Below are 27281 nucleotides of genomic sequence, written 5' to 3'. Positions count from 1 at the left end.
CTGGAGCAATCTAAAATTGGCCATGCTTGATGCATTAGCCCTGCTTGACTAAAGCTTGCAGTGGAAGCCAATGAGGGGGGACAAGAAAATGTAGGCAGGTGATTAATGGCAAACGTCTAGTTCAGTGTTGAAACGCAGAATAAGTTCTCTAGACCAATAACAAGCAGACTTTTAAAGGTGATACCTTGACATCAATTCTGAGATGTTCATCACCTGATTTATATTTGTCAGGAATTCAGTTCTTAACTATATGTAATCACCAGAAATGCACTATATGTACAAGTATATGTATTGATCAATGGCTGTTTGTAGTTGTGGTATGGCTGCACCTGTAGAACAGTGTGACCATCCTTTGTGACAGAATTGAACATATTAAGTAATGGATCCTCAAAAAGCAGCTAACGCAGCTTTTTTGGGTGCATTTCCTCCAACAATCGGTAATCGTTTCGCATTGACCGGAATGACCTGAGATTAGAGTGAAGCGTCAAGATTGATAGGAGATCAATAGCCTGTCGGTGAGGCCGAGCCACCAGACAGGCAGCCCCCACACTGACGCTTCACTGTTCGGGGAAATATGTCTCCGCAAATGGATGGATAAGCTGCAAATCACCACATGGCTTTGCATCTTCTATAGTGAGGATCCTACAGATAGCCGTGGAGATACTCCTCTCAGATGGAAAAAGCATGTATTTAATATATGTGTCCAAATGTTAACACTATACAGTAAACCTATGCAGGAATATACAATAAATACATGTGCTCCCCCATAGAAGAGAATATATTAGAAAGTGTCCCAGTAGGTTATTACAATGCGCTGCGGGTGAAAACATCCGCATTTGGCCTGTCCAAACTAGTTCTGTTTTTGAGATGTATAAGCTAGACAATGGAAAAGATTACAGTTTGTAGACATGAATGGATCAATTCTATTCTATTTTTCTATTAAAACAGCATAATACATTTTTTGTTGCATTTGTTTAAATTATTATTATTATTATTATCATTATTATTTTATTATTATTATTATTATTATTATTATCAGTTCTTGAGTGCTTGTTCAGCATCACCCTGCCTCAAAGGAAAACTGTGAAAACTGTAAATGCAGAATCACAGTAAAACTAATTTCTACAAATAACCTACTTCCTGCTGACATTTCTCTTCTGCCGCTTTGAATGTTAAAGCACAAATGAGGAAACACACTGATACATATTCATATAACGCCACACATGACGCCAAACTCCTGCCACCTCAATCACCTCTCACTCATGTAGGGGAGAAGACTCTAGGGACACAGACACACAGAGACGAGCTGAGGATCTCTTGTTGTGATGAGGCATGACAACGTCTTCACATCCCTTAGACTCAGAAATAATGGTTTTGTGGTTTTTCAAGTAGATCACTTGTAAGAGAAACTGCTGTCGCTGTCCGTGGTGCTGAAATGACAGGACCAACTCAGCACTGACTGCTTCACAAGATCAAGCACTTCAAATTAACACGATGATTTGTTGCTTCATAATGGTGAATGTAGGTTCTCCTCTGAAGAGGTTTCACACTGGTTTTTACTTTATAGTCCAAGTTGTTTTTCCAACATAAACTTAAGGATATTATCCATCTATCTATCTATCTATCTGTCTGTCTGTCTGTCTGTCTGTCTACTGTATCTGTTTGTTTAAATCGGACACCCACACAGCGCCTCCAGCCCACGTGGTTCAGACTGAACGGGGCCCGGGACCATTAGCAGGCGGCCTGGGGGGGGGGCGCCCTCCCCTCCCTTCCATCAATGGACGAAACAAAAGTGCTTGGACTTGCCTTGTTAGCGGCAGAGCCTCAGATATATAAGGAGCAGACAGAGGAGGTCTCAGTCGCTGTGAGAGCCATACACCCCTCACCTGCACACACACACATAACACACACACACCTACATACACACTCGCCACACGCCTCCACCTCCTTCACCGTCCCCCTTCATTCCTGCGCACATCCCCTTCGGTAGTCTGACCGGATGAGTTACCCGGTGGACTCTATAGGAAGCCCCTTCAGGAGAAGTATGGATACTAGGACGACCAGCTACGGCTACAGCCGCTCAGGCGGCACCCCCTCCAGCGGCTTTCGCTCCCAGTCTTGGTCCCGGGCAAGCCCCGGCTCCACCATGACCACGTCCTACAAGAGGAGCGTGAATATGCCGGTATCCCGAGCTTACAGCTCAACGGTGCTCAGCTCCGCCGACAGCGTTGATTATAGTCAAACCTCCATCCTGAACGGAGACTACAAGCGATCTAATGAGAAAGAGCAACTTCAAGGGCTCAACGACCGCTTTGTTGTTTACATTGACAAAGTGCACTACCTGGAGCAGCAGAACAAGCAGATCGAGGACGAGATCCAGGCACTGCGGCAGAAGCAGGTGTCGCGCTCCCAGCTGGGCGACCTCTACGACCAGGAGCTGCAGGAGCTGCGCTCGATGCTGGAGCAAATCCACCACGACAAGGCGCAAATTCAGCTCGACACCGACCACATCGAGGAGGACATCCAGCGGCTCAGGGACCGCTTTGACGAAGAGGCTCGCATCCGGGAGGAGACAGAGGCCATCATCCGAGTCCTGAGGAAGGACACGAGCGACTCGGAGTTGGTGAAGTCTGAGTTGGAGAAGAAAGTTCAGTCGCTGCAGGATGAGATCGCCTTCATCCGCAACAACCACGAGGAAGAGGTGAGCGAACTCATCGCCCAGATCCAGGAGTCTCAGGTGACCGTGGAGAGGAAAGATCTCCAGAAGGCAGACATCACCGAGGCGCTCCGGGAGATCCGCTGCGAGCTGGAGGGCCACTCCAACCAGAACCTGCAGCAGGTGGAAAACTGGTTCATGTGCCGCTACGCCAAGCTCACCGAGGCTGCGGAGCAGAACAAGGACGCCATAAAGTCCGCCCGTGATGAGATATCCGACTACCGCCGCCAGCTGCAGTCCAAGACTGTGGAGCTGGAGTCCGTCCGCGGGACTAAAGACTCGCTGGAGAGGCAGCTGAATGACATCGAGGACCGCCACAACAGCGACCTGGCCAGCCTGCAGGTAGGGAGACAGCCGTGCGTAAAGAGAGGACGTGGTTTCAACAGACTTTTAACTTAGCTATTAGATAGACAGGATACTTATTTGATGTTTTTTTTTGCGATTTAACAGATGCTGTTTTGTGTGTTTAAAACTTAATATGGGAGTTTGAGTTGCTGTCACTATGACGGATAGGTCAAATGAATCTGCTTCATATTATCTCAGTGACGTCGTTTTTATTTCAGAGGCTTAAAAACAGCAAACTTCCTTAATGACAGTAAAACAGATTCTATTTTCTTTTCTATAACATGGTTGAGCTCCTGTGTTTAAACATTCCCTGCTGCGTAAGGATCGCTGAGAGGGCGTCATTGCGCTTAAAAGCACTCAGCGCTGACTTTCTTTACAAGCTTGAAAGATTTCCAAGTGTCAGGAAATGGTTAAAGGGAGACACTGCAGCAGTCTCTCTCTCTCTCTCCCTCTCTCTCTCTCTCTGTCTTGCTGAGTCAGAGGCATGGGTCGATGCCTTCATTGGCTCTGTCTTTGCATCACACCACTGAGGTTCTGGGGTGGGGGCGGGGGCGTATTGACAAATGTGGAGGCTGCCCTTGAAAGAAAAAAAAGAGGCATTCAACATCTCCAGAATACTGTATTGCGTCAGAATATATTAAAGCACCAGCCTTTTGTGCACAGAGCCTGCAGAGTTCCTAAAATGTGGAATAAAAGAGGGCTAAATTAACATTTAGCATTTAATTGCAGTAAGGCCAATTAGAGCCTTCTGTTTGTTGCCATGACTGTAATCCGTGGACGGTGACTTTTTCATAAATGAATCTGAAGCTTTTGGAAGCTAACCAGCCTTGTGTTGTGTCCGCTCTGTTTTTTTCCCTCAGGAGACAATTCACCAGCTGGATAATGAGCTCAAGAGCACCAAATGGGAGATGGCTCGTCACCTGCGCGAGTACCAGGACCTACTCAATGTCAAGATGGCCTTGGACATTGAGATTGCTGCATACAGGTATATCCTGACATGCGTTTGCCATTTAAAAAAAGTTGTTTAAAAATAAAATTTACAGTCATTCTACAACATTTCTATTCTTCTCTGTACCGAAAGTGACTATTAAATGCATGTTGTATACATTTGCGGTCCCCAGGAAACTCCTAGAGGGTGAGGAGACCCACTTCAGCACTTTCCCTTACCGCCAGTCTGTCACCTCCACCAAAATCTCTAAGCCGAAATCAGAAGTTACCAAACTTAAGGTGCAGCACAAGTTTGTGGAGGAGATTATCGAGGAGACGAGGGTGGAGGACGAAAAGGCCGACATTGACGAGGCCCTGGCAGAGATAGCACAGGAGCTGTCTGCCACACTCGGAGGGGAAGCAGAGGAGGGAGAGGAGGACGAGGAGGAGGGGGAAGAGGGAGGAGAGGGAGAGGAAGCAGAGGGTGAGGGGGAAGAGGGAGAGGGCGAGGAGGAGGAAGTTGTAGCCGCCACTGAAGCCAAAGTTAGCGCTAGCGCACCCACTAAGGAGGAAGAGGAGGAAGAGGATGGAAAAGGTGGTGATGAGGAAGAAGAGGGGGAGGGAGAAGGTGGTGAGGAAGGAGAGAAGGAAGAAGAAGGTGAGGGAGAGGATGAGGGAGAAAAGGGGGATGATGCAGAGGGAGGTGATGACGGAGAAGCAGAAGAGGGAGGAGAGGAGGAGGAAGTTGAGGAGACAGTGTTGTGCTCCAAAGCTCCAGAGTCTAAAGCCTCTCCTGACAAAGAGAAGGCCGGAGACAAAGACGGCAGCGGAGGAGAGGAGGAAGCTGGCGCTGAAGAGGAGGGCGGTGATCAGGATGAAGATGCCAGCAGTGACAAAGCATCCAAAAGCGGAGATGAGAAAGAGGAAAAAGAGGACGCAGACAAAGGCAAAAAGGAAGACAGTGAAAAAGACGAGAAGAAAGTAAAAGATGAGAAAGTGGACGACAAATCAGAAGAAGTTGTAGCCAAGACAGAAGCTCCAAAAGCAGAAGCTGCAAAGCCTGAGGCCAAGAAGGAAGAGGCTGCCAAAACAGAGGCATCAAAACCTGATTCTCCAAAGTCTGAATCCCCAAAGCCTGGATCCCCTAAGTCTGAATCACCTAAACCTGTGTCTCCTAAATCTGAATCTCCCAAGCCTGCATCTCCGAAGACTGAGTCCCCCAAAGAGGGCTCACCGAAGGCTGGATCCCCAAAACCAAGCTCCCCAAAAGCTGAGTCCCCCAAGTCAGAATCCCCGAAGCCTGAATCCCCAAAAGCCGAATCCCCAAAAGCTGAATCCCCAAAAGCTGAATCCCCAAAGACAGAGACCCCTAAGCCTGAGCCTCCTAAGGCTGCCGAAGAGAAATCAGAGAAGAAGAGCGACTCAACAGAGGACAAGAAGGTCGAAAAGAAGGATGTTGCCATGAACGGCGATGTAGACAAGAGCAGCCCGGAAGAGAAAGAGAAGAAGGACGAGGGGAAAGAGGCCGATGTGATCGCAAACGGTGTGGACGAGAGCCCCGTGAAGGAAGATGGCAGCCAGAAGGTGGTGATCACCAAAACCGTGGAGACCATCACCACCGGAGAGGACGGGTCCAAGCACGTCACCAAATCAGTCACTGTGACCGAGACGATGAAGGAAGTGGAGGAGGTGGAGGAGGTGGTCCAGGAGAAGCTGGTCTCCACCAAGAAGACAGAGAAGCACTCCACCCAGTCCATCAAGCAGGTGACAGAGGCCGAGTGAGCAGACTCCCGGTGGCTGACCCAGGAGGAAGAGGAGGGGGGCAGAGGCGAGGACGCGAAGACAAGCAATCAAACCCAGAACTAACATAACAAAGAAAATCATACAGCTAGAGCGATGTAATAAAGATAACCACTCTCAAACATACGAAACAAATCATAGAGAGAAGCCAAAACTTAAAATGCTACAAATTTCAAAACCTGCATGTTGAGTGACAGCTTTTATTGGGCTTTGCTGCAGACGCGGTCCGGAGCAAGAGACATTTTATCCTCTTTTTCTTTCTTTCTGCAGTTCACGGGCGAGCTCACGGGAGGGAGGGAGGGGGGTCTCTGCATGCTAGCTCAGGAGAGGGGAGTACGTTCCTCTCTTACCTGTATGTATGGTAGAAATACACTGTAAAAAAGAGTACATATGTAAAAGGAATAAATGTGACACGGGTGGGAGAGTGAGAGGAATGCCGTTAAAGTTGAGAGGTTTTTTTGAGTTTAAGTAAAAGGAGGGGGGCCGGCGGGCGGGAGGGTCCTCCACACAGACATACGCGCTACTGAACTGAAGAAGCCTTACTTGACGTGAAGATACCAACTGAGCCAAAAAGAAACTAACAAACAAACACACAACCTACAACGGAGAGAGAGACAGGCAGCGATATGATAAACACATGACCATATACATCCAGTAACTGAAGCAGTTAAAGCTTAACAAACCCGAAGAAACTCCTAGCCTTAAACATGCTTTTTATCAGTGTCTGTTATGTTTACCTGAGTGCAAATAATAATAAAAAAAAACACTGTAAATGCGCAGATACATGCATTCTTGTATGCATAGGATGGACTTGAATTTAAATACAGAAATAAATGAGGTGCTACTGTTTGCAGTCCCATGACTTTACTCATCATGAACGATTTCCCAGCAGCATTTGCTCAATAAATGTCATAATGAAGTAAAAAAAAAAAAAAATTGTGTCTTGTCATTTCTCAGTAATGTATTAGGGTGTTGCATATACAGGTATCAAACATTACATTAGAGTAGTTACATTAAGGAGTTTGTATGTAGCTGAAAGTATTACAAAGTAGCTGCAAAGAGCTTTACAATAAAGGTTTAGATATGAAATGAATGGCTTTAAGTTTAAAAAATTATAAAGATAAAAGATAAAAATGATCTCAACCACAAAATATTACTGACATCAATCTGTGGAGACAGCATCAATATGAATATTAAAAGATAACACTAAATTAATGATAATAAAAAAAACAATACATGTAAAGGTTTTCTATGGACCTTCTTCCAGATGACATATCTAGTTTGGATTTAACACTGAACCAGGTGAAGTTCAAGTGGCTGGATAAATGTATGCTGTGTTGAGATTTATTATTAATGTTCAGTCCATTTTTGATTTAGTGATTGACTAAAAGTTAATTTAATCATCAAAAGCAGATCTTAAATTTTTGCCAAATTTGCCAATAATGTTATTAGTAAAAATGCGGTTATCAACCAGGGATGTAACTTATCTAATCTAATTTTAAAAAGTTCTTGGCTTTAATTTAATGCCATTAATCATTTTCATGACATTTTTAGTGGATACTTAATTTTGGAGAAACCAGTGTGACAAGGTTTGACGGACCGCCCTGAAAGGATGGGCAAGATTTATTTCTCAACTTCCTGGTTAAGCTTCAGCTTTAATCAATGTGCTGCTGAACTAGTTTGCCAAGAGGTTTTAAATATGTGGCTTTGTTTTTTTGTTTTTTTTTGTCAACAGCAACATAAACCCACAGAGTGATGGCAGATGTTATCGCTGCGAGGCTGGGTGCAAAGAAACAGCACTGCATCAGTGTCTAAAGATTGTAATCAGTTTTTTAAACCTGTGTGCTCCATACCTGCTGCAGACCGTCTACAGTTAATGTCTACTCGCTGGAGTAAAATAACAGAGCAGCTGCGGGGCGATGCCAGGTGTCAGAGGATGATGTGCATCAGTGCGTGGATGGCCTCTTGTGAAACAGAATAGTAACTGTTACTACACGTCTCTGTAAAAGTAGTAATTTGAGGTAATTGCAAAAACAATGTTATGGGTCAACTTGTATCAAGATATAATTAGTTTCAATGAGTGCCACTTTGTATATTTCACACGTAAATGGAATAATAACACAGAACACACCTTCACATTAGAGTAATCATTATCATCATCATTTCTCTTAGTTTGTCAGTAAAAGCATGCAATTAAGTAACTAATGGCATACACAGCTACTGTGTGTGTGTGTGTGTGTGTGTGTGTGTCATCATCTGATAATCTGTCACTTTGTGTCAGTTTAGACACATTAACACCAGCACCAAAGGTTTGGGTGCTTTGCTTCAGGGGCGTGTCAGGGAGTAAAATCTGATTGAAATTTCTAATGTGTATGTAGTATGAAAGAAAAACCAATTATTTTGCTCATAAATGAAAAGCTGGATTCATAAGCAGTAAAACACACTGCTTAATTCAATACTCTCCTGCTGTTACTACTTGCCTTACTTGGTCTGCTATGACCAGTAGCGTATGGTGGCTAAAGTGAGCTAATATTAGCAAACGTTGGATACAATTTGTAGCGTTACTGAGTCATTTAATTGATTTCATAACTCTTCTCTAAACTGCTACACTATGTTTTAGCATTTACCATTATCCTGTAATTGCCACTTGTGGCCACAGTGGCCGCTGTTCAGCAAAAGTTAAACATGCTCATTTTAATATCAGGTAACTAATTGAGTTTAAAGGCAGACTATGTAACATTTGCTGGCCATTAGTTCACCAGCAGGAAACAACAAACTCCTAAAGAGGTATAACGTGTTTACTTCTTGTTTTACTTGCTGTAAAGTAACAGTAGATGTAGCACAAGTAGATCTGTAAAGGCAGTTGTTAACATTAGCTAATATTAGCCACCAAAATCTACAGGTCATACCAGGCCAGGTGATGCTTTATTAAACTGAGTAAGGGTGCGTTTTATTGCTTATGAATCAACTTTTCATTTGTGAGCATTCTTTTGTAATTATTTTAATTTGTATTCATAGTTTCATAGTTACATAGTCTCACTTTAAATACTGTGAAATCATGAGAGCATTGTTGATTGTCCAGTAACCACTGTTGTATAGATTTGGAGAGGGAGTGAGTGTATTCCAGGTATGTGCTGCTCGATGGGAAAAGGCTTTTCTGTATGGCATTTTTACAATCCCCTCTGGTAGTATTTTTCTGCAGAATGAGTACTTTTATTTTTGATACTTTGATACCTTAAATCTGGCTGATGATAGGCTACTTACACACCTTTACTTGAGTAAAGTTTTGAATGCAGGAGGGAGGGAGAGACATGACTGCGTGATGTGACAGGGACAGGTGTACTAAAAACAATGGGAAGTATAAAGTTTACCAACGCAGCCAGCAGTTGCAGCAGCAACACACAGCTTATGGAAGCAACTCAGACAAATGTGAACACGCAGACATGATACACATACCTCCGATGTCCATTACGAATAAACGTCCTTAAATCCGCTTGAAAATCATCGAAAAAAGACGCTCCTTATAACTCCAAATTTGCCTGAAAATCCTCACGTTTTTACGTTTTCTTCAGTTTCAAAGTAATCCAGTGACAGATGCGTGTACATCCACAGGTACTTTGCAAACAGGAACTACGAATAGATAATTCGTCATATTTTTAAAGGGCCAATTTGCCAAAGTGCAAACAAATATAGACGCTAAAAATAAACAGGGCTCAAGTTGTAGTCCACTGCGTAACTCACGCATTAGACTTCCTGCTTAGCATTATGGGAGCTGGAGTTCCCAAGTGTAGAGCATCCCCCAAGTAGAAGTAAGACAAGGGATAATAGTTTACGCAAATTAATATGAGCTTTTTTTCCTGTTGCACCAACAACTAAGTCTCAGAATGTCCCATCAAAATGTTTGTGGAGGTTTTTGTGTCAGGCATAGTTGTAACAGGAAAGTTACTGTTTGTAATCGCTCTAATCGACTGAGAAACATGTGGAAATAGTGAATAACACATGCTCACATTTCTCAACAACTACTACTACAACAACTAAATCTGTGTCCTTCATCTACTTGTCAGGTGTTAAAAGTTACATCAGGACTTGTTTGTGTTTCATCAAGTTCAAAATCAGTGACACACATGGCTTTAAGAGGTGTTTATTTAACCACCAAAAACTCACACACTCACTTTGGCATTCAGCAATTACACATATTACAGTCATCAGGAAGTGTGCAGCCAGACCGTTATGGACTACTCTGGATATTGGCAAGCAGTTGACCTTGATTTGTTGCTGTAAATGGCTGTTGGACGGTTTTATTGAGCACCATGTTAACAAGCAGATTTGAGAGGATAGCGTAGATGCCTCTACTGGTTATCAAGCTGACGTTTTGACTGAAGTTTGCTGAGGCTACTGGCTTACTTTTTACCCTTTGTGCTCTTCTCTTCAGCAGCTTCAGGTTTGGCTGCCTTTGCTTCCTCTTTCTCCTTTGGGGCGTCAGCTTTGTCGTCTGTTTTCGCCGCAGCTTTGTCCTCTTTGTCGTCGGCTTTGTCGTCTTTCTTGGTATCGGCTTTATCTTCCTTCTCTTCGCTTTTAGTTGCTTCTTCCTTCTCCTCTGTTTCTGCTTCTTTTGCTTCTTCCTTCTCCTCTTTTTCTGCTTCTTTTGCATCCTCATCTTTGTCATCAGCTCCTTCTGCTTTTACCTCCTCTTGTGCTTCTTCTTTAACCTCGGCCTCTTCTCCTTCTGTTTTGTCCTCTTTCTCCCCCTCATCTTCAGCGGCCTCCGTCACCTCTTCCTTTTGCTCTTCCTCACCACCTGTATGAATAGATGAGAACTATAATTATTATTTGTCATCATGACCTTAATAATTGACCTTTAATGGCACAATTACAGAATACAATCAAAAACAATGCACTAACCCTCTTCTTCCTCCTTAGCCTCTTCATCTCCTTCCTTAGTCTCCTCTTCATCTTCTTTCTCTTGATCTCCCTCCTCCTCTCCTCCCTCTTCCTCCTCCTTCTCCTCTTCCTCCTTTGTCTCCTCTGTCTCCTCTGTCTCCTCTCCTCCCTCTTCTTCCTTCTCCGCTTCCTCCTCTTCCTCCTTTACCTCCTTCGCCTCCTCCTCCTCCTCCTCCTCCTCTTCCTTGGGTGGGCTGGCCTCTGCTTGCTGGGCATGGCTGGCAGAGATGATCCCCTCGGTGGTGCTGACGCTGGAGCTGAGCAGGCGTGATGTCATCAGGTAGGAGGTGCCGGAGCTCAGGCTGGAGAGGATGGGCCGGGCGAAGCAGGGTGCTGACAAACTGTGGCTGTACAAAGAGGACACTCCCCCAGCCACTCCTACGCTGAAGCGAGACTCCTCCCCTTCCAGCAGCTTCCTGTACAGGTTGGTGAAAAGAGATGATACAGTTAGTGGCCATTTCTTAACACTCAACTCGACGGTGTCTGATATGAAGTGAGGGAAGTGAAGCACATTAGTCCTAATTCATCTCAGATTAGGGCTTTATCCTAGAATGAATTTACCAAAATAAAGGTGGCCTCCTCTTACTTAAATGTTAACAAACCTTAAATGACCTTATGAATAACTAAAACTTATGTCTCCCCATGTTTACATATTTATGCACCTCTTTAACATGCTGAAATCAACACTAATAAGAAATGAGATCTCTTTGATTCCTTTCAATTTCTGAAATCCAGTATGGTTTCTCAGCCTCACTGTTACTGCTTCCCACCTGTATGCAGCAATCTCGATGTCCAGAGCCATCTTGACGTTGAGAAGGTCCTGGTAGTCTTTCAGGTAGCGTGCCATTTCCTGTTTGGTGCCCCTCAGCTCACCCTCCAACTCTGCAATGGTGTCCTAAATAGAAGACAAGGGCAAGTGTTTCAGTCAGACATACAACATGAAATGAAAACCTTGAGTAACAGTTTTAAAGGTTAATATCCAAAAATCAAAAGATCTGAATAATTAATAACAACCACCACTGACCTGCATAGCAGCTATCTCAGCGCTCTGCTTCTCCTCCATCTCATGCAGCTGCTTCTCCAGGGATTCGTTGAGACCTCTGCATGCATCGATCTCCAGCAGGCGGGCCTGGAGCTGGCGACGGTACTCTCCCGCTTCGCCCTTGGAGCTTCTCATGGCGTCAGTGTGCTGGGCCACAGTTTCAGTCATGGAGCCCACCTTCCCTCTGAACCACTCGTCTGCTGCCTGCATGTTTCTTGCTGCCAGCCTTTCGTACTGGGACCGGATGTCCCTGAGAGCCCCAGAGAGGTCCGGAGTTGCGGCCTCAGACTCTACCGCCACCTGGACGCCCAGCTGGACCTGGGCCTGAAGCTCAGCCACCTCGCCTTCGTGGATCCTCTTGAGGAAGGCCAGCTCCTCCAGCAGAGTTTCGATGCTCTTCTCCAGCTCAGCTTTAGCTAAGGCAGCCTGGTCGGCCTCACGACGGGACTCCATCAGCCTGCCCTCAGCCTCTTCACGAGCCAGCACTTCCTCCTCATATCGACCCTGCAAGGCACTCAGGGTTTGTTCCAGGCGCTCTCTCTGTCCCAGCACAGCCTGCTGCTCTGCCCTGGCCTCATCCACAGCTGCTCTCAGGGACCTGGCCTCTTGCTCATACAGCGCTCTGAGACGGGATGGCTCACTATACCTCTGCCTCAGCAGCAGCAGCTCTGCCTCCAAAGCGCGGTTCTGCTGCTCCAGCTCACGCACTCTCTCAATGAAGCCAGCAAAGCGGTCGTTGAGGTCTTGCAGCTGGCTGCGCTCTTGGGTGCGCACAGTGCGGAACTCTGAGCTGATCTGGGCTGCCTGGCTGAGCTCCAGTTCCAGAGAAGAGGCTTGTGAGGAGGAGGAGAGCAGCACCCGGCCGGGAGAGGAGTACTGAAGACGGGAGGAGGACAGCGGGGAAGCATGGGAGGAGTAGACGGAGTGGGTCCTCCCTCTGGTCACGACACGAGGGGGAGCCTCAACATACCAGCGTCTGTACGACGGAGTGGAGTAGTAGGGGTCATATCCGATGCTACTCATGGCTGAGTGGTGGGAGGACAGGCTGCTCTCCCTCTCCTCTTTGTGTGTGTGTGTGTGTGTGTGTGTGTGTGTGCGTGTGTGGAGGTGTATGCAGGGCTCAGGTTTAAGCCTCGACTGCTTGCTGCTGCAGCAGCCTGTGCTTTTATAGCAGAACAGTGAGCTCTGACGCAAGCGCTTTCCCCAAACTCTGACATTGCAGGCTCGATAGGCTTACACTGCAACGGCAAGAAATGAGACTGAAAGGAACTATGGGAATGAGTGTAGGAGGGAAATGAGTGAGGGTTAAAGATAGAGAGAAGAATAGAATGATTTGTTTATCTTGTTCTGACTTTGGCATTGACAGTTAAACTCAACCAAGTTACTAGATAAGATCATTTCTAATAAAACTGATTATTCAGTGTGCTTCACGGTGCAACAAAAGCACAAATGCAAACAAAACAAGAAACACAGCACATCGCCTTTTTGAACCTGGACTTTGACCACAACTGTGAAACATTTTGTTCCATTGTTCAAGAGTTCCATATATTATAGAGCAAAAGCATGGCTGAAGCATACTTAAACATACTGTGCTATCCTCGCTGCAGGACAGGGGGGTGGGGTGTCCTGATTTAACAATCGTGACACAGCATCTCTCCTTCTGGTGGAGAGCAGAACTACAGCCACGGCCTCAAAAGACCTGCAATGATACAATCCCACCAAACAGAAGGTAAGAGGTCACATGAAGACCCAATATAGAGCAGACAAACCTGTGGGACTAAAAATAAAATAGTAACAATCAGAAGAGACATAAATATATCATTATTTCTTGGTCCATCAATAAGTTTGCTATGGAATTGGTTAATTCATAGTGAATACATGCTGCGTCTATTTTTTCCTTTATGTTTTTCTGACTTTGCAAAAGGATCTTACTAACAGCATATATTATATATGTATAGATGCATGAATTATTACAATCTTAAATGTAATGAAAACATTGCATTGTCTGTGCCAGTCTCACAAGACATTTACAGTATTTAAATATGTGTTATAATCACTCATTAAGTAATAATGCCTTTGCTAAAAAAAGAGATATTCGTGATTATTGAAAGAAAAGTTTCTATCAGTGAAAGAAAAGCCTTTTTTGTCTTTTGTCATGTTGTTCTTTCAATCCTATAAAAGACTAACAGTCCCTTTCATCTGCAGCACAGACACCCTGGCAGGTCAATTACACCAAGCTGCTGACATGCATTTTCTTTTCTTGTGTGTGTGTATGTGTGTGTGTGTGTGTGTGTGTGTGTGTGCAGGTATGCAGTGGCTCAGTGAAAGTTTATGTTGGGAAATTCATCTTGCTTTCGAGCTCCATGCATAAATGAAGTGTATTGCAGTACTTTTCAGCAATATCTTTGTGTGTGTGCAAGTTGTGCATATGCATCTTTGCGCGTGTGTGTGTGTATGTGCATGATCCATAGTGTGAACGCTCCAGTAATTTGCCTATGCAGCAAAGGCCCCCAGTACTTACAGACAGTGCTGTGCCCAAACAGAAGTGAGGCAGGCAGTGAGAGGTGGGGGACTTCAGAGGGAGCTGCATGGACTCTGCTGCAGGCTGAGTCATCGTAACAGTTGTGATCACACAACTCCCCTGTGTACACTCTTTCCCACCCTAACAGCAGTCTGACAATCTGCACCGAGGCCATTTTCTGGCAGACAAGATGCTTACAGGACCTGGAGAAATGGAGGAGAGAAAGCAGACCATTAACTTCTCTTTCAAAAACGAATCAACTCACTTACAGGGCTAATGTCTAGGTTGCTGCTTGTTAATTAATTAATTCATGCTATTAGCGTCAAGGTCCAGGCTACCCACCGAACAACATAACACTAAGGGCCATTTTACAGTTAAGTGGTGGCAGTTACAATGTTAATCTAAAGTTTGTGATGTAGAGGACCATTGATTCACAGGGATTGGCACATGCTTGCTTGGTGGCAATAGTGGGGAAGTCAAATAGCTTGCTTTATGAGTAGTATTTATCAACACTTTAAAGGCACATGAGTCCCCTTTAGGCCACTAGGGGGCAGGAAACATAAAAACAAGCTGACAGATACACAGATATACCGCCACCATAAATAATATTGCCTGCTTTATCATTTACCAGACATACAACAAAATTAGCTTTAATATCACATACATGACATAACATTCAGCCAGACAACAAACAAACACTACAAACATGTTCTGTATGTAACATCACACATTATGAATAAGCAGCTGCAGAGCAATCAGTTTCATGGCTTGCTTTCACATGCAGTGCTTAGCCTACAGAGGTGTATAGGTCCACAGGCATACAAAAAGCCCATCAGTTTGATACAATGTACCAGGACCCAGTGCAACAAGATGCCTGGCCTACTGAGAACTCAAACTCCTTTAACAGTGTGACAGGCTAAAAGGCTCCTTAGAGCAGCTAGGTATTAATTCTCCATTATTTCTGCACTGAAAACTGTGTTTTCATATTAATTTTATTAACGTCAATTCACCATAAAATGAGAATAACCCAGCCACAAAAAGGCACATATGCAGCGTTTTCCTGCAGCATCATTCTTAATCTAACCCCTTTTCATGGTCGCAGGATGCGGCTTGGCATTATGCCTGGAATTCTATTAATGTTATATTTTGGGACTATTGTATTTCTCTTTGTTTTCCTATATATGGATCATGATTTGATTGGGAAAGGCAGGAGACAATGACTTTGCCTGACAGCTCAGTTATGGCTCTGCGGCTTACTGTAGGTTCCAAGCTTTATCAGCACTTTTATCTCTATCCTGTAAGTTTGAGTGCATCTCTGCTTCCCAACATTAAATTACATGAAGGATACTGCAGAATGTTTGGCTTCGATTATTTGTCTCAGTGGCATATAATATTTCCAGTCGGGTGGAACACAAGGCATTTCTCAACTCAGGTCTTCCTATCAAAGGGCAGCAGTTTGATCTTTTGCTTTGCAGTCATGTACCTTTGAGATAAAATCCCAGGCTTCCTCAGTCTCACTTGATACAGTATTACATGTTGCATGGTACATGTAAAAACGTGATGTGTGTAAATGATACTAGAGCAACTCCTAGAGGTGATGTATAGAAATAACACTTCTGAGTCCTGTGCCTGTTAAAGATTTAACAGAGGGACCTTAAGATGAGATGATTTATCTAGCTTATGAGTCAGGAGTCAGAGAGGGTTTGTAAACTTTCTACCCTGTTCTTCATTTTCACCTAAATTTAAGAAACAATGGTTATTATTCGTAGGAGAAGTAGCTGCAGCTGTGGTGGTCAGTTAGTTGCATCATTTTTGTTGCATACTGTATGCAACTGTTAATTCAGCTGTGCTTGGCAACATGGATTCTCCCCTACAGTGTTGAAAGTGGACCTGTATAAGCCTCATCATCATTGTTACACACAAAACGTGTCCAAATATTTACTTAATATATGAACTCTTCACAGCGTAATGAGCTGCAGTTTCTCTCTCACTGATGGAACTGCCTCTCTATGCAGCCAACTCTGATCTTTAAACTTTTGTTCCACAGATCTCAGTTTAAAAGTCATGTTGCTATTTTGGCCTAATATCTGACCCCTGGCCTTCCCAGCCACCACATGTCCCACCAGCCCAGCAGAGGTCTGGTTCCATTGGCGGGGCTTGTATGTCCATCAGAGTATGAATGCCTCTCACAGGTGGAAAGTAAAGGAGGCCTGTCTGCTATGCACTGTCACTACCCAGGCTGCTATAAAAAGAGTGTGGTATGCTGGCTCGGGCTCACTGTTGGTCAACCAGTGTGTGTGTGTGCACAACTTAGAAGGGCTGTTTAGTATATAAACTCAGGAGACACACTGTAAGCATGGCCGCTGCCCATCGTTTGGTTATTGTCCGCCACGGTGAGAGCGCCTGGAACCAGGAGAACCGCTTCTGCGGCTGGTTCGATGCCGACCTCAGTGAGAAGGGTGTAGAGGAGGCCAAGCGTGGAGCCCTGGCTATCAAGGATGCAGGCCTCAAGTTTGACGTGTGCTACACCTCCGTGCTGAAGCGTGCTGTCAAGACCCTGTGGACCATCATGGAAGGCACAGACCAGATGTGGCTGCCCGTGATTCGCACCTGGCGTCTGAATGAGCGTCACTACGGAGGCCTCACTGGTCTCAACAAGGCCGAGACAGCTGAAAAGCACGGCGAGGAGCAGGTGAAGATCTGGCGCCGTTCCTTTGACATCCCACCTCCACCCATGGACAAGGACCACCCTTACAACAAAGTCATCAGTGAGGTGAGACAACTAAATCTGAGGGAGAAGAGAAAGCAACACATATATATAATATGATTTTTCTCACTACTACCCTAAAGAGCAGCTTAATTAACACCAATCAGAATATATTATATTAATATATTAAAGCAGCAATTGGCAAAAAATCATTTTCAAGTGCTCCAGTGTTTGCTCAACTATCTTATCAGTCAGTTATGTAACTTCTGTTTATTGTTGTGGGAGTAAACTATCCTCCACTGTTCTTACTACCTCCAGTCCCGGCGATACAAGAATCTGAAGCCTGGTGAGCTGCCCACATGTGAGTCACTAAAGGACACCATCGCCCGTGCCCTGCCTTTCTGGAACGACGTCATCGCCCCCGAAATCAAGGCAGGAAAGAACGTTATCATCGCTGCCCATGGCAACAGCCTCCGTGGCATCGTCAAGCACTTAGAGGGTGAGCATTACAGTTTGTAGGCGGACAAAGCTTACAAAAGAAAAAAACAGATGAAGAAAGTTCTGCAGTGAAAGGTAGAGCTGAACGTTGACATTATAAAATCCACAAAATGCCACATTAACCAAATATTTCGGTTTGAAAACAGCTTTTGTTGTATTTGCTCACAAGGCCAAGACCTAAATAATCACAGACAGACACTTGTCTTTACACACACACAAACACACACAGTTGTGGATTACAGTGCATAAAAATAGCATGCGGGGACTCTAGTGCTCAGGGACAGGGGAGAGGGTCATAAACTTGGTTCCCATTACAGTCACGACCTTTACGTAGAAAGGTTGTGGCCAGACATGGATAAGGGAGTTATACAGCCAGACAGCCTCGAAGGTTACAGTAAATGTCAGATTTGAATGGTAGGTGTCTAGGCGAAGGATGGGAGAAAGAAGTAGATAAAGTTTCTTAGATTATAAATTACAGATTGCTGTAATCAAACATACTTAAAATGCAATCTAAATATAAAGAAAGCCTTCCCTGCTGACTACTTTCATTATGTAAATCCCGTCTTCCTAGCTGGGCCCCAGACAGCCGTTTATTGTATCAGTTACATTCTCTCTGTTCTGTCTGCTGATCTGCCTGTCTATCTGACTGTCTTTCCAGGTATGTCTGATGCAGCCATCATGGAGCTGAACCTGCCCACAGGAATCCCCATCGTGTATGAGCTGGACGCAGACCTGAAGCCTGTGAAGCCCATGTCTTTCCTCGGCGATGAGGAAACCGTAAAGAAGGCCATGGAGGCCGTGGCTGCCCAGGGCAAAGCCAAGAAGTAAGGCTGCTCTGGAGGCTCCGTGAGGAGGCAGAAAATAAGAGACTGTTTCCCCTTCGTCCTTCAAACCTTTCCTCTTGTCCATTTGTCCATCCTTGTAGTCCATTCCAATGGGGAAATGTTTAATGGTTCTTTTGGAGACGGGCCATTTTCAGTACATTAGCCCTGTTTGTTTAAATGACAGACAGAAGGATGACCTGTCAATCAAAGCAGACAGACAGTTTACGCAGCCACACATCACTCAGCCCTTTTAAATTGTGGTCAAGCCCTTTGTTGAGGGACTCACCACCCTGGCACCAATAAACAAACCATGTTTTTATGTAGGCCTGTGTCTCGTATAATTTTTTCTCCTTATCATCTCGTGTCTCTTTCTCCTGTTTATTTCTTCAAATTACATTGTCATCCTTATCTATTATTGCTCCTATTCTTCTTCAGTTTCCCATTTGGAAATAAGTGGTTTCAGCTAAGTGCAAAGGTGCTGTGAAATCCTATCCAGGAGGTAGAGTGGAGGAGGAGGAGGAGGGGGAGGAGAGAGAGAAACACAGTCTGAGAGATAAGTCAGTGGGTTCATCCTGGCAGCTTTCCCATGATGCAGGAGAGAGCATGTCTGTCCTGTCCTCCCCTACAGTCGTATCACACTGAGAAGCACACAGGAGAAGAATAATCTTAAGCAATTACCTATCAAATAAAGGAGTCTTGATAACAGCAAAGTCATGTCCTTTGGGACCAACAGACAGATGACAAATTAAAGGAAAACTTGAATAAGTGAGTGGAGGATCATAATGAATACTTGTGCTGTTAGGAGTGGTCTCTTTCAGGACGATAATGCCTCCATCTACAGGACACCAAGGATCACTGAATGGTTTGATGAGTATGGAGGTGATGTAAATCAGAAGCTATGACCTTTGCGGTAACAAGTTTGAACCCCGGGCCGATGTTACAGAGCACTCTCCACCAACATCAGCAAAACACTCATTGAGGAAATATATTTCCCTCCAGAGTTCCAGAGACTACAACAATATATGCTATGGAGAAGTGAAGCTGATCTTTTGGCATATGGTGGCCAAACTTAGACACCTTTAATCTGTAACCCATCTGTATGAACATCGACATAAAAGACCTTGCATTCCTTGTAAGCCTTTCAATTATTTTCAAGTGCGGGCCCACAACTTTTTCTGAGGTCAGTATGCTAACAAAGCTAAGCTGCTGATGTTTAGCACGTGTAACGTTTACCATGTTCACCGTCTTACTTTAGCATGTTAGCATAAGTACAGTTAAGGCTGATGGTCTTGTCATTAGCTTTGCAGCTATTTGGTCATACATTGGACAAACTGACAGGATGATGGCACCAGATGAAAAGCTCCCCCAAGTTATTATAGTGCATATTTATGGGGACATGATTACAGAAAAAATCATATTAAGTTGTTGGAAGATTTCAGTCCAAAGCCATGGACCGACACATATGGCCAAAACACCACCAACACTGTCCTTTACATTTTTTTCTTGGAAAGAGCATAAAACACGTCACAGATAGAGGACTTTTAGATCTGACAATGTTTTTGTACATCACACATTGATTTTAGTATGTGTAGTCGCAGCAATGCTCACGTTACAATAAAACACCAGTAACACATTATGAACAGTAGCATTCACCACATGGGTTTATTTTAGGATTTGCATGGTCTTAGTTTATCCTAAGACATTACAAATGTCTTTCTGAGTATTAGACAACATGACATCACATTATTATTGCATTATTAAAACACACAGTATCAGACAAAAACACCAGATGTTCAGCAGAACTGCGGAGAGGAAGGAAGGTAAATGATCCTGGGTCAGAGTTGCTGATGTTTTAATGCCATCTACTGGCCATGTAAGGAAACACCAGGTAACTGTGAGCGAGTGAATTAATGAACAAATCAAACCAGAAGGTGTTTTGCATTTAAAAATGTAGCTTGTTTTAACTAACTGAATTATTGTAATGGAAAAGGAGCAATTATGCCACATCTGAACCTAAAAATCTATAAACACTGATTGACAAATACATTGAAATTATGATCTTTTATGAGGTTGTATGCAGCATTTATCCTTTTGACAGTCCACAGGTGGCCTCATAAACTGGCTTGCAGGGCTTGTCCACAGTATCTTGTCACTTTCATATGACAAGTCATTATCATTGCAGTTCAAATGCAAATTCATTATTCAAGTTAAAAATAACAGAATCCTCATTATCCATTAGAAAAAAGGCATTTGGAGGGGGCAGACAGGCACTGTACCATGAATCAGATGAAACGTGTCATCCATCAAGGCCAGGCTTTGATGTTGATCGGGATGTTTGGTGCAGTCAATGTTCAAACAGGAGCTCAGTCGTGGTTTAAGTCTGAGGTGTTTTGATCAGTAGCACTTTTAGCAGCGGGTTTCCTCGTGAAGGGCTTGAGGAAGCTCGGGAGAGATGCTACCTTGTATGGGTTTTTCTTGTATGTGACTGCTTTATCGGTTTCTGCTTTGGACATTTCTACATACTCTGCTGCACTCATGACATTCTTTTCTATGTTGTTGATTAACTCCCCCTGATAAAAGAAAAACATAATTAACGCCAGTCATGTTTGGGGTCCAATGACATCACTATATCCCTTCATATCCGTTGTCGCTAAACATTTCCAAACGAGGCAGCCTTCTTACCTGAATCTCCAACAGCATGGCAGTGTCTGCAAATATCTCGTGCATCTCTTCGATGCTGGACTCGAGGCAGATGATGTCCTGATGGCGAGATTCAATCTCACTCAGAGCCTGGCTTGAAATCCGAGCGTCAGGGTTGATCTGTGAAAGGTAAAGTGCTTGTTATAATCATCACATAAATAGCTTCACATTACATTTTAACTGCATATTTCAGTGAACAAAAACAAAACTACAAAACGGTATTATAAACTATTCCATTGCTGTTTTTTTGTGGCTCAGGATTAAAGGAAATTCCACTAACATCAGATATGAAGATGGCAAGATTGCCACGGTGCAGCATCTCCTCCAACTCTTCATCTGTAGTCACTTTATCCACTGAAATAGTGAACAAACAGATGAGTTAATAAGATTTTCACAATCGACAGACACGAAAATATCAGGTGACATACATTTTCACTGACAGAAGTCACCAACATTTTTTGTCCAGTGTCATCAGATGAATCAGATCATGTTCAAAATCTGTATGTCCTATGGCTTTAATAGTCATTAAAGCTTTAATAGTTATTACAGCCATAGTAAATACAGATTTTGAATTGTCTGCCTCAAAGTTATGAGAGAGCCCTTCAACTGTCTAATTCACTCATGAGCAAAAACACAATGTGGAGACTATTTTTGTGTGTTTTTTTTTTACTTTATCCACACAAATTACACATCTACATGTTCAGCAATGCCTTCCAGTGCTGACAGTGAGGTCATTTCACTGATAGGACCTACAGTATCGTTTTTGAATGATGCCGTCTTCTCTGAGTCGAACTTTTACAGGTTTCTGCCTCTGTCTCAATATAGTTACACACAGCTGATGCTGATTATGCAAATGCAATTTTCTTGTTACACTTTTTTTCTAGTTATTCTTCCCTACTGCTATGCCACTTTCTCCGAACCAAAATCAAGTAAGCATATTGTAGATTTAAACCAGCGTGTGTGTAATCTGAAGGGAAAAGTAGTTTAAGATAGATAATTAAATTTTAATGTTGAGCTTCTTACTTACAGCAATGAAGTAATTGGGAAGAAGAAATAATATTACCACCATAATATTACACCATCTGTGGCTATCTGAACAGCTAATAGTGTAGAAACACCTACACAGGTGTTCACATCCACACTACAGGTTTTCTTGTTAATGAAGAGTTGGCAGGGGCTCCTTCCTCCTTATAACACAATAACTGGACTGACATGATAAGATCCTGGTGTATGATATGAAATCCATTTACACAACCCTGAGCAGAGTGGGAGGAGAAACAAGTGTTCATGTTTTGGCAACTCACCAATCTCCAGCTGTCTTTGAATTTGTGCTTTGCATTTCTCTCTGAAGGAGATTTGTGCCTTGTGGTATTCCCTCATGACTTCAGCAAACCACCGAGTCAGGTGTGAGTGCTGGTGAAAGGTAGTCGACAGAATTTCACATCAGATTATTGAACCAGGAATTAAAAGGAATTAATTCAAACATCAACCTTGTACACAGGCCATTGTCAGTAGTGATTTTGTCAGGTGTGTAAAGATTGAAGCCCATTTTGAAACTTTTTGTTTTACATCGCCCCCTCCCCCCTCCCCCAAAGGATGTAATAAACTTAAGATCTGACCATCTTTATGCACCAGGCATATTACAGGAAATAAAGTACTGTCTGACCTGGTTCTTCTGAATACGTTGGATTACTGAGGCCCTTTTGCTGTTCTCCTCCACAGGCAAGTCCTTCTGCATTGCTGAAACAACACACAAGACAGATCTCATCTGGAAACAAGCTCAGGGCCAATTCAAAACTTCAATTAAAATTCAAACACTATTCACAGCTCTATACATGCAGTCAGAGAAAACATGTTGAAATTACAGATTGTCTGTTGCAAAAAGTTGTGTTTCTGTAACGTCTGTATCTTCCAACAATCAGGGGATTATTAATCTGTAGTTACAGATGTTCAGCAGTAGAGTGGAGCACAGTCGCTTTCCTTTTCTAGCCATTTGCAAGTCAAATCCTGTGTTATGAACTATGCAGTCCCACAATTTGAGGAAATGTGATGTTCCTCCTCCTCGTCTCAAACAATAATGGTACACAGCCACAAACGGATAATGGGTTTGCACATTGAAAAACTGTTGTATCTACACTAGTTGTGTTACGTCCCAACTACAGTATGAGACAAATCAATATTTTACTGTCTAAAAACACATTGTGCAAGGATATAAAAGAGTATCTCCACCTACATTTCAGCTTGGCTCGGACCAAGTTGGCGTTCTTCTTGGTCTCATTGTTCAGCAGCTCCAGCTCGTCTTTGTTTCCTGAGGATATCATAACAAGTTCACTTCAAAAATTATTCAGCATACAGTGGTGTGCTTTTCATGCAGTAGCTTTGGTGATCTCTTAACTTCAAGATGTATATTGTCAAAGATGACTATCATCGATTGGGTTTTATATGTATTGTGTATTTGTCTGATCTCTGGATTAAACAAATTTAACAGTCTGATAACGGCAGTTTTGGCAATATTCCCTGTAACATTTTACCTCAAAAGATGCCAGAGTGGCTCACTTAGGCAGAATTTAGCTAAGTAGTGCATCTTCAGCCACATGTTTGAGATGAACATTGTTATCATCATTGTGTAGGAGCATGTGTGTCTATGCAGATTCTGCAACTTCCTCCCCTGGACTGCACTGAACCCCTGCAAAAACGCAAGTTGCCGTTACTATTATTAGTATTTTCATATTACATACATGTGTGCGTGTATGTGCAGATATGCATTTCCCTTTTCACCCCATTTTTTTCTTCTTTTTTCATTATTATGATTATATTATTTCTATATATTAGCCCCATCCCCCTTTTCCCTTTCCTCTTCCTCCTCACAAATACCTACATATTCCTTTTTTTTGTGTTATAGTTTGAATATTTTGTGACAGCTAAGTCTGTGAAATTTGTCATCCCTTTTGTTCTATGTCCCACTGCAATAAAAAACATGTAAAATATGTAGTTTATCTTTTTCTAGACATCATCCTATAGAATACCTGTTACCCCCTCTACAAACAGGCACAGTTGTGTTTGTCAAAGGCTGTTTGGCCTTTTTGTTTGTCTTCTCAATGTTGTGCGCCCTGAAGGAGGGGATAGATCTCTGAGAGCATCAGCACAACAGTGAAGGCATCAGGTTTCTTCTTTTCTATCATTTGAAAACTTGTTTAGGTCACGGGGTCAGCTCCAAACAGATACGCACGTTTAACAACATGATGGTGACCTGTACTTACTCTTGTCTTGGTTTGGAGCGGAAAGGATGGCGCCATGTCTTCTTTCCACCTCCTCTGCTTGACAGGATATTTTTTCAATGAGGCTTCTCACCTCCCCCACCTACACACACACATACACACTTACATTGAGCCACTTGATATGTAACACAACTTAATACCTAACACGAAAACAGACACACGCTGTGTGAAGTTTACCGTTTTGAAAAAATCCTCCATGTTGACTGTGCCCTCTGCTGTATTGTCGTTCATATCATCCCGCTGCTGCTGTTAAATAAAGAGGGCATTCACTTAAAAATGGCTACCTTTTGCTCCAGATAAACAGTCATTTGAACGTTGTTATCACCTGCTACATTTATATGGACTGTTTAAAAATAAAAATTTAACATTTTCATACGCTACCGCCACACGAAACACTAGCTGGACGAATTAGTGCTTTTTTTTCCGCTTAGGCGACGTGAAGCCTTTTAACTTCCCCAGACATGTTGCTGATGAATACTTAAAGCTGCCGTGCGCTCCGCATTATCATAACAACAAAGAAAAGTAAGACATCCTCGATGTATCTGTTACTTTCCGTATTGACGATAAGGCTCGACTTCTACCTGCTGCGTGTCCTCCTCCTGTGTGCTGAGCTGAGCGCACCTGTATGATAAATGGCGCGCGCACGCAGGCGCGTTACCGTCAAAACTAGCAAACAAAGAACCTTCCGCCGCCTGTGTGTTCACCTGTGTGTTCACCTGTGTTCAGCTGTGTGTTCACCTGTGTGTTCACCTGTGTGTTCACCTCTGTGTTCACCTGTGTTCAGCTGTGTGTTCACCTGTGTTCAGCTGTGTGTTCACCTGTGTGTTCACCTGTGTTCACCTGTGTGTTCACCTGTGTTCACCTGTGTTCAGCTGTGTGTTCACCTGTGTGTTCACCTGTGTTCACCTGTGTGTTCACCTGTGTTCACCTGTGTTCAGCTGTGTGTTCACCTGTGTTCACCTGTGTTCAGGCTGAAGGTACACGAGCAGGTACAACAACGGACACATCTCTTCACTGCAGTTGAATCTGAGCTGTTCAGGTGTTTTCTGTGTGTAGCAAACTGTTGTGATGAGAATATTATAGCCTACTTTCACACAATAACTCCTGTCCAGTAAGGCTACTCGTTCCCCTCAGATTCCTTTGTGTTGTTAAAATGACACGAAATGCTCGTTTGTTTGATTGTACTGCAACATGCGTTCAGGGTTCTAGTCTAATGTTGTAAGTAACATTTTTCTTGTCTGGAGGTTTATCTATAAACATAGCATACATTACACAGTGCCTTTCGAGATCTTAGCACATACAAATGTGTCTTTCAGCTGTCTATCTCTCATTTTCATTTTTTTCCTGCTGTTTTCTGGGCATTGTCCCTGATAAATAAATAAATAAATATTAAACTATATCAGAAACCTCAGAGGGTTGTGTGTTCATTTTCCTGAAGGTCCATTGTCTTTGGGATACTTTTCGACAACTGCACATTGTATTAAGTTAATCTCTTCAGTGTCTCTAACTCAGTAATTGCCTCTCCCTCCCTTCCTGCATGAGGGCATGCACCTGTGCCAAACCAAGCTGCAGGATCCCTACCAGCCCGTTTTTGTACTGTTTGTATAGTAATAAACAACCAAGTCAACGGCCCTTACTCTGCTCTTGCCTGAACTGTAACTGCAAACGTCAGGCCTACTATAGCGCAGTTTGCACAGGTGCAGCTTAATAGCACCATGGATGTCTGCATCTTCTGTCAAATTATGGGAGGGAGTGCTTGTTGTGGATAATTTCATATTTTTATGAAACACATGGAGAGACTGACACTTTAAATAAACATGATGCATGGAGCTGTGCGGCACTCTATGAAGTTGGCTTACATACACAATATGTTTTTCAATATGTCTTATAAATGGTGAGCTCTGGTAAAAAGGTCCGTAGATATAATTATAAATAGTTGCAGCCTCAAATGGATCCGAACTGCAAGGTTAGTTAGACATTTCATTTCCAAGGCACAACTCAAGGTCTTTACAGTGCACTAAAAGCTCACCTGCATAAAAACTCAAAATCCATTACACAAAGTGAAAGCAGTAGCTTTGTTCTCTATGTGCTCCTTTACTAAAACTAATGTCTGTACACTTCTGCATCACCACAGACTCTTTATCACAGCAGGGTGGACACCGCTGCAGCCAGTAAAATGAATTTGATTCAGGTGTGCAAATTCGCAAGCATTGATAATAATTTTGACTATTGTTAATGGTAAATGGCTACATTTAGTGCTTTCACACAAAGCACTTTAAAAGGTTTTTGCCACTCACACACCAGTGGCATTAGGCCAACCATCGGGAGCAATTTGGATTCAGTGTCTTGCCAAAGGACACTTTGACGTGAATAAATCCACTATCTTTCTAGCCTTTTGAATAAATTGTAATATTACTGTAACAAATGAGCCAGAAACACAAAATATTTTAATGTGATGATCACATAGATTCAGTTTTGAAAGGCCCAGCTGTGAATGGACCTATTTCTGAGATAGTATCCGGTCAACGTGCCACATGGTCTGTTTTAAACTGTTCCTGTGCACTGCCTGAGTCTTCCTCTGTCTCTTCAAAAAGGTGAAAATTTGTCTGTGCTTGGAGACATGGAAGGACCACAGCATCTGCATCATTTATCAGACGAATATTCTGCAGAGAAGTAAATAACAGATTGTTCGGAGACCTACAGCGTGGCCTTTTCACATGAGTGACACACACAGCGAAAAGCTTCTGTCTCCAATCAGAAGTGCTGGTTTTCATAAATAATGCAGTGAGCGCTTGTGGGTACTGAAGAGCTTCTTGGTTTCTTGCACAGTACAATACTATCTTCCATCATTTTACAAGGGGCCATAAGCAAAGTAGGCTTTGGTTACAATGTTTTTCAAGAGACCTTGTTCTGTATCTTGTTACGTTGAATATGATGTGAATTGTAGTTAAGTTACATTTTCAACAAAAGCCACAATCTTGT

General features: G+C 43.3%; 4 protein-coding genes across 5 annotated transcripts; 2 read left to right on the top strand and 2 right to left on the bottom strand.

The window, feature by feature from the left end:
• The first annotated feature begins 1999 nt into the window (after positions 1-1999).
• nefma (neurofilament medium chain a) lies at positions 2000-5770 on the top strand. The gene is made up of 3 exons (XM_070925219.1): positions 2000-3058; positions 3922-4046; positions 4183-5770. Exons 1-3 carry the CDS (start codon positions 2000-2002, stop codon positions 5768-5770), a joined length of 2772 nt encoding a protein of 923 aa, XP_070781320.1.
• Positions 5771-10188: 4418 nt separating this feature from the next.
• Positions 10189-12794, bottom strand: nefla (neurofilament light chain a). Its single transcript, XM_070925099.1, has 4 exons — positions 11754-12794; positions 11500-11624; positions 10691-11145; positions 10189-10508 (listed from the first exon to the last, which is right to left on the bottom strand). Exons 1-4 carry the CDS (start codon positions 12792-12794, stop codon positions 10189-10191), a joined length of 1941 nt encoding a protein of 646 aa, XP_070781200.1.
• Positions 12795-16588: 3794 nt separating this feature from the next.
• Positions 16589-18644, top strand: pgam2 (phosphoglycerate mutase 2 (muscle)). The gene is made up of 3 exons (XM_070924447.1): positions 16589-17065; positions 17318-17498; positions 18156-18644. Exons 1-3 carry the CDS (start codon positions 16649-16651, stop codon positions 18323-18325), a joined length of 768 nt encoding a protein of 255 aa, XP_070780548.1. The 5' UTR covers positions 16589-16648; the 3' UTR covers positions 18326-18644.
• A 1343-nt stretch (positions 18645-19987) lies between these two features.
• On the bottom strand, positions 19988-24736 carry LOC139301120 (syntaxin-2-like). Of its 2 annotated transcripts, XM_070924424.1 has the most exons (9): positions 24676-24736; positions 24477-24545; positions 24282-24381; positions 23255-23329; positions 22688-22761; positions 22326-22434; positions 21302-21375; positions 21004-21141; positions 19988-20891 (listed from the first exon to the last, which is right to left on the bottom strand). In XM_070924424.1, exons 2-9 carry the CDS (start codon positions 24528-24530, stop codon positions 20685-20687), a joined length of 831 nt encoding a protein of 276 aa, XP_070780525.1. In that variant the 5' UTR covers positions 24531-24545; positions 24676-24736; the 3' UTR covers positions 19988-20684. The 2 variants fall into 2 exon arrangements, with proteins under 2 accessions (XP_070780525.1, XP_070780526.1); XM_070924425.1 differs by lacking the exon at positions 24676-24736 and having other exon boundaries at positions 24477-24564.
• Positions 24737-27281: the final 2545 nt, after the last annotated feature.

The sequence above is a fragment of the Enoplosus armatus genome, chromosome 18, assembly GCF_043641665.1.
Source record: "Enoplosus armatus isolate fEnoArm2 chromosome 18, fEnoArm2.hap1, whole genome shotgun sequence".
Taxonomy (NCBI): Eukaryota; Metazoa; Chordata; class Actinopteri; order Centrarchiformes; family Enoplosidae; genus Enoplosus; species Enoplosus armatus.
The sequence above is the reverse complement of the archived record's forward strand: the minus strand, read 5'-3'. Positions and strand labels throughout refer to the sequence as shown.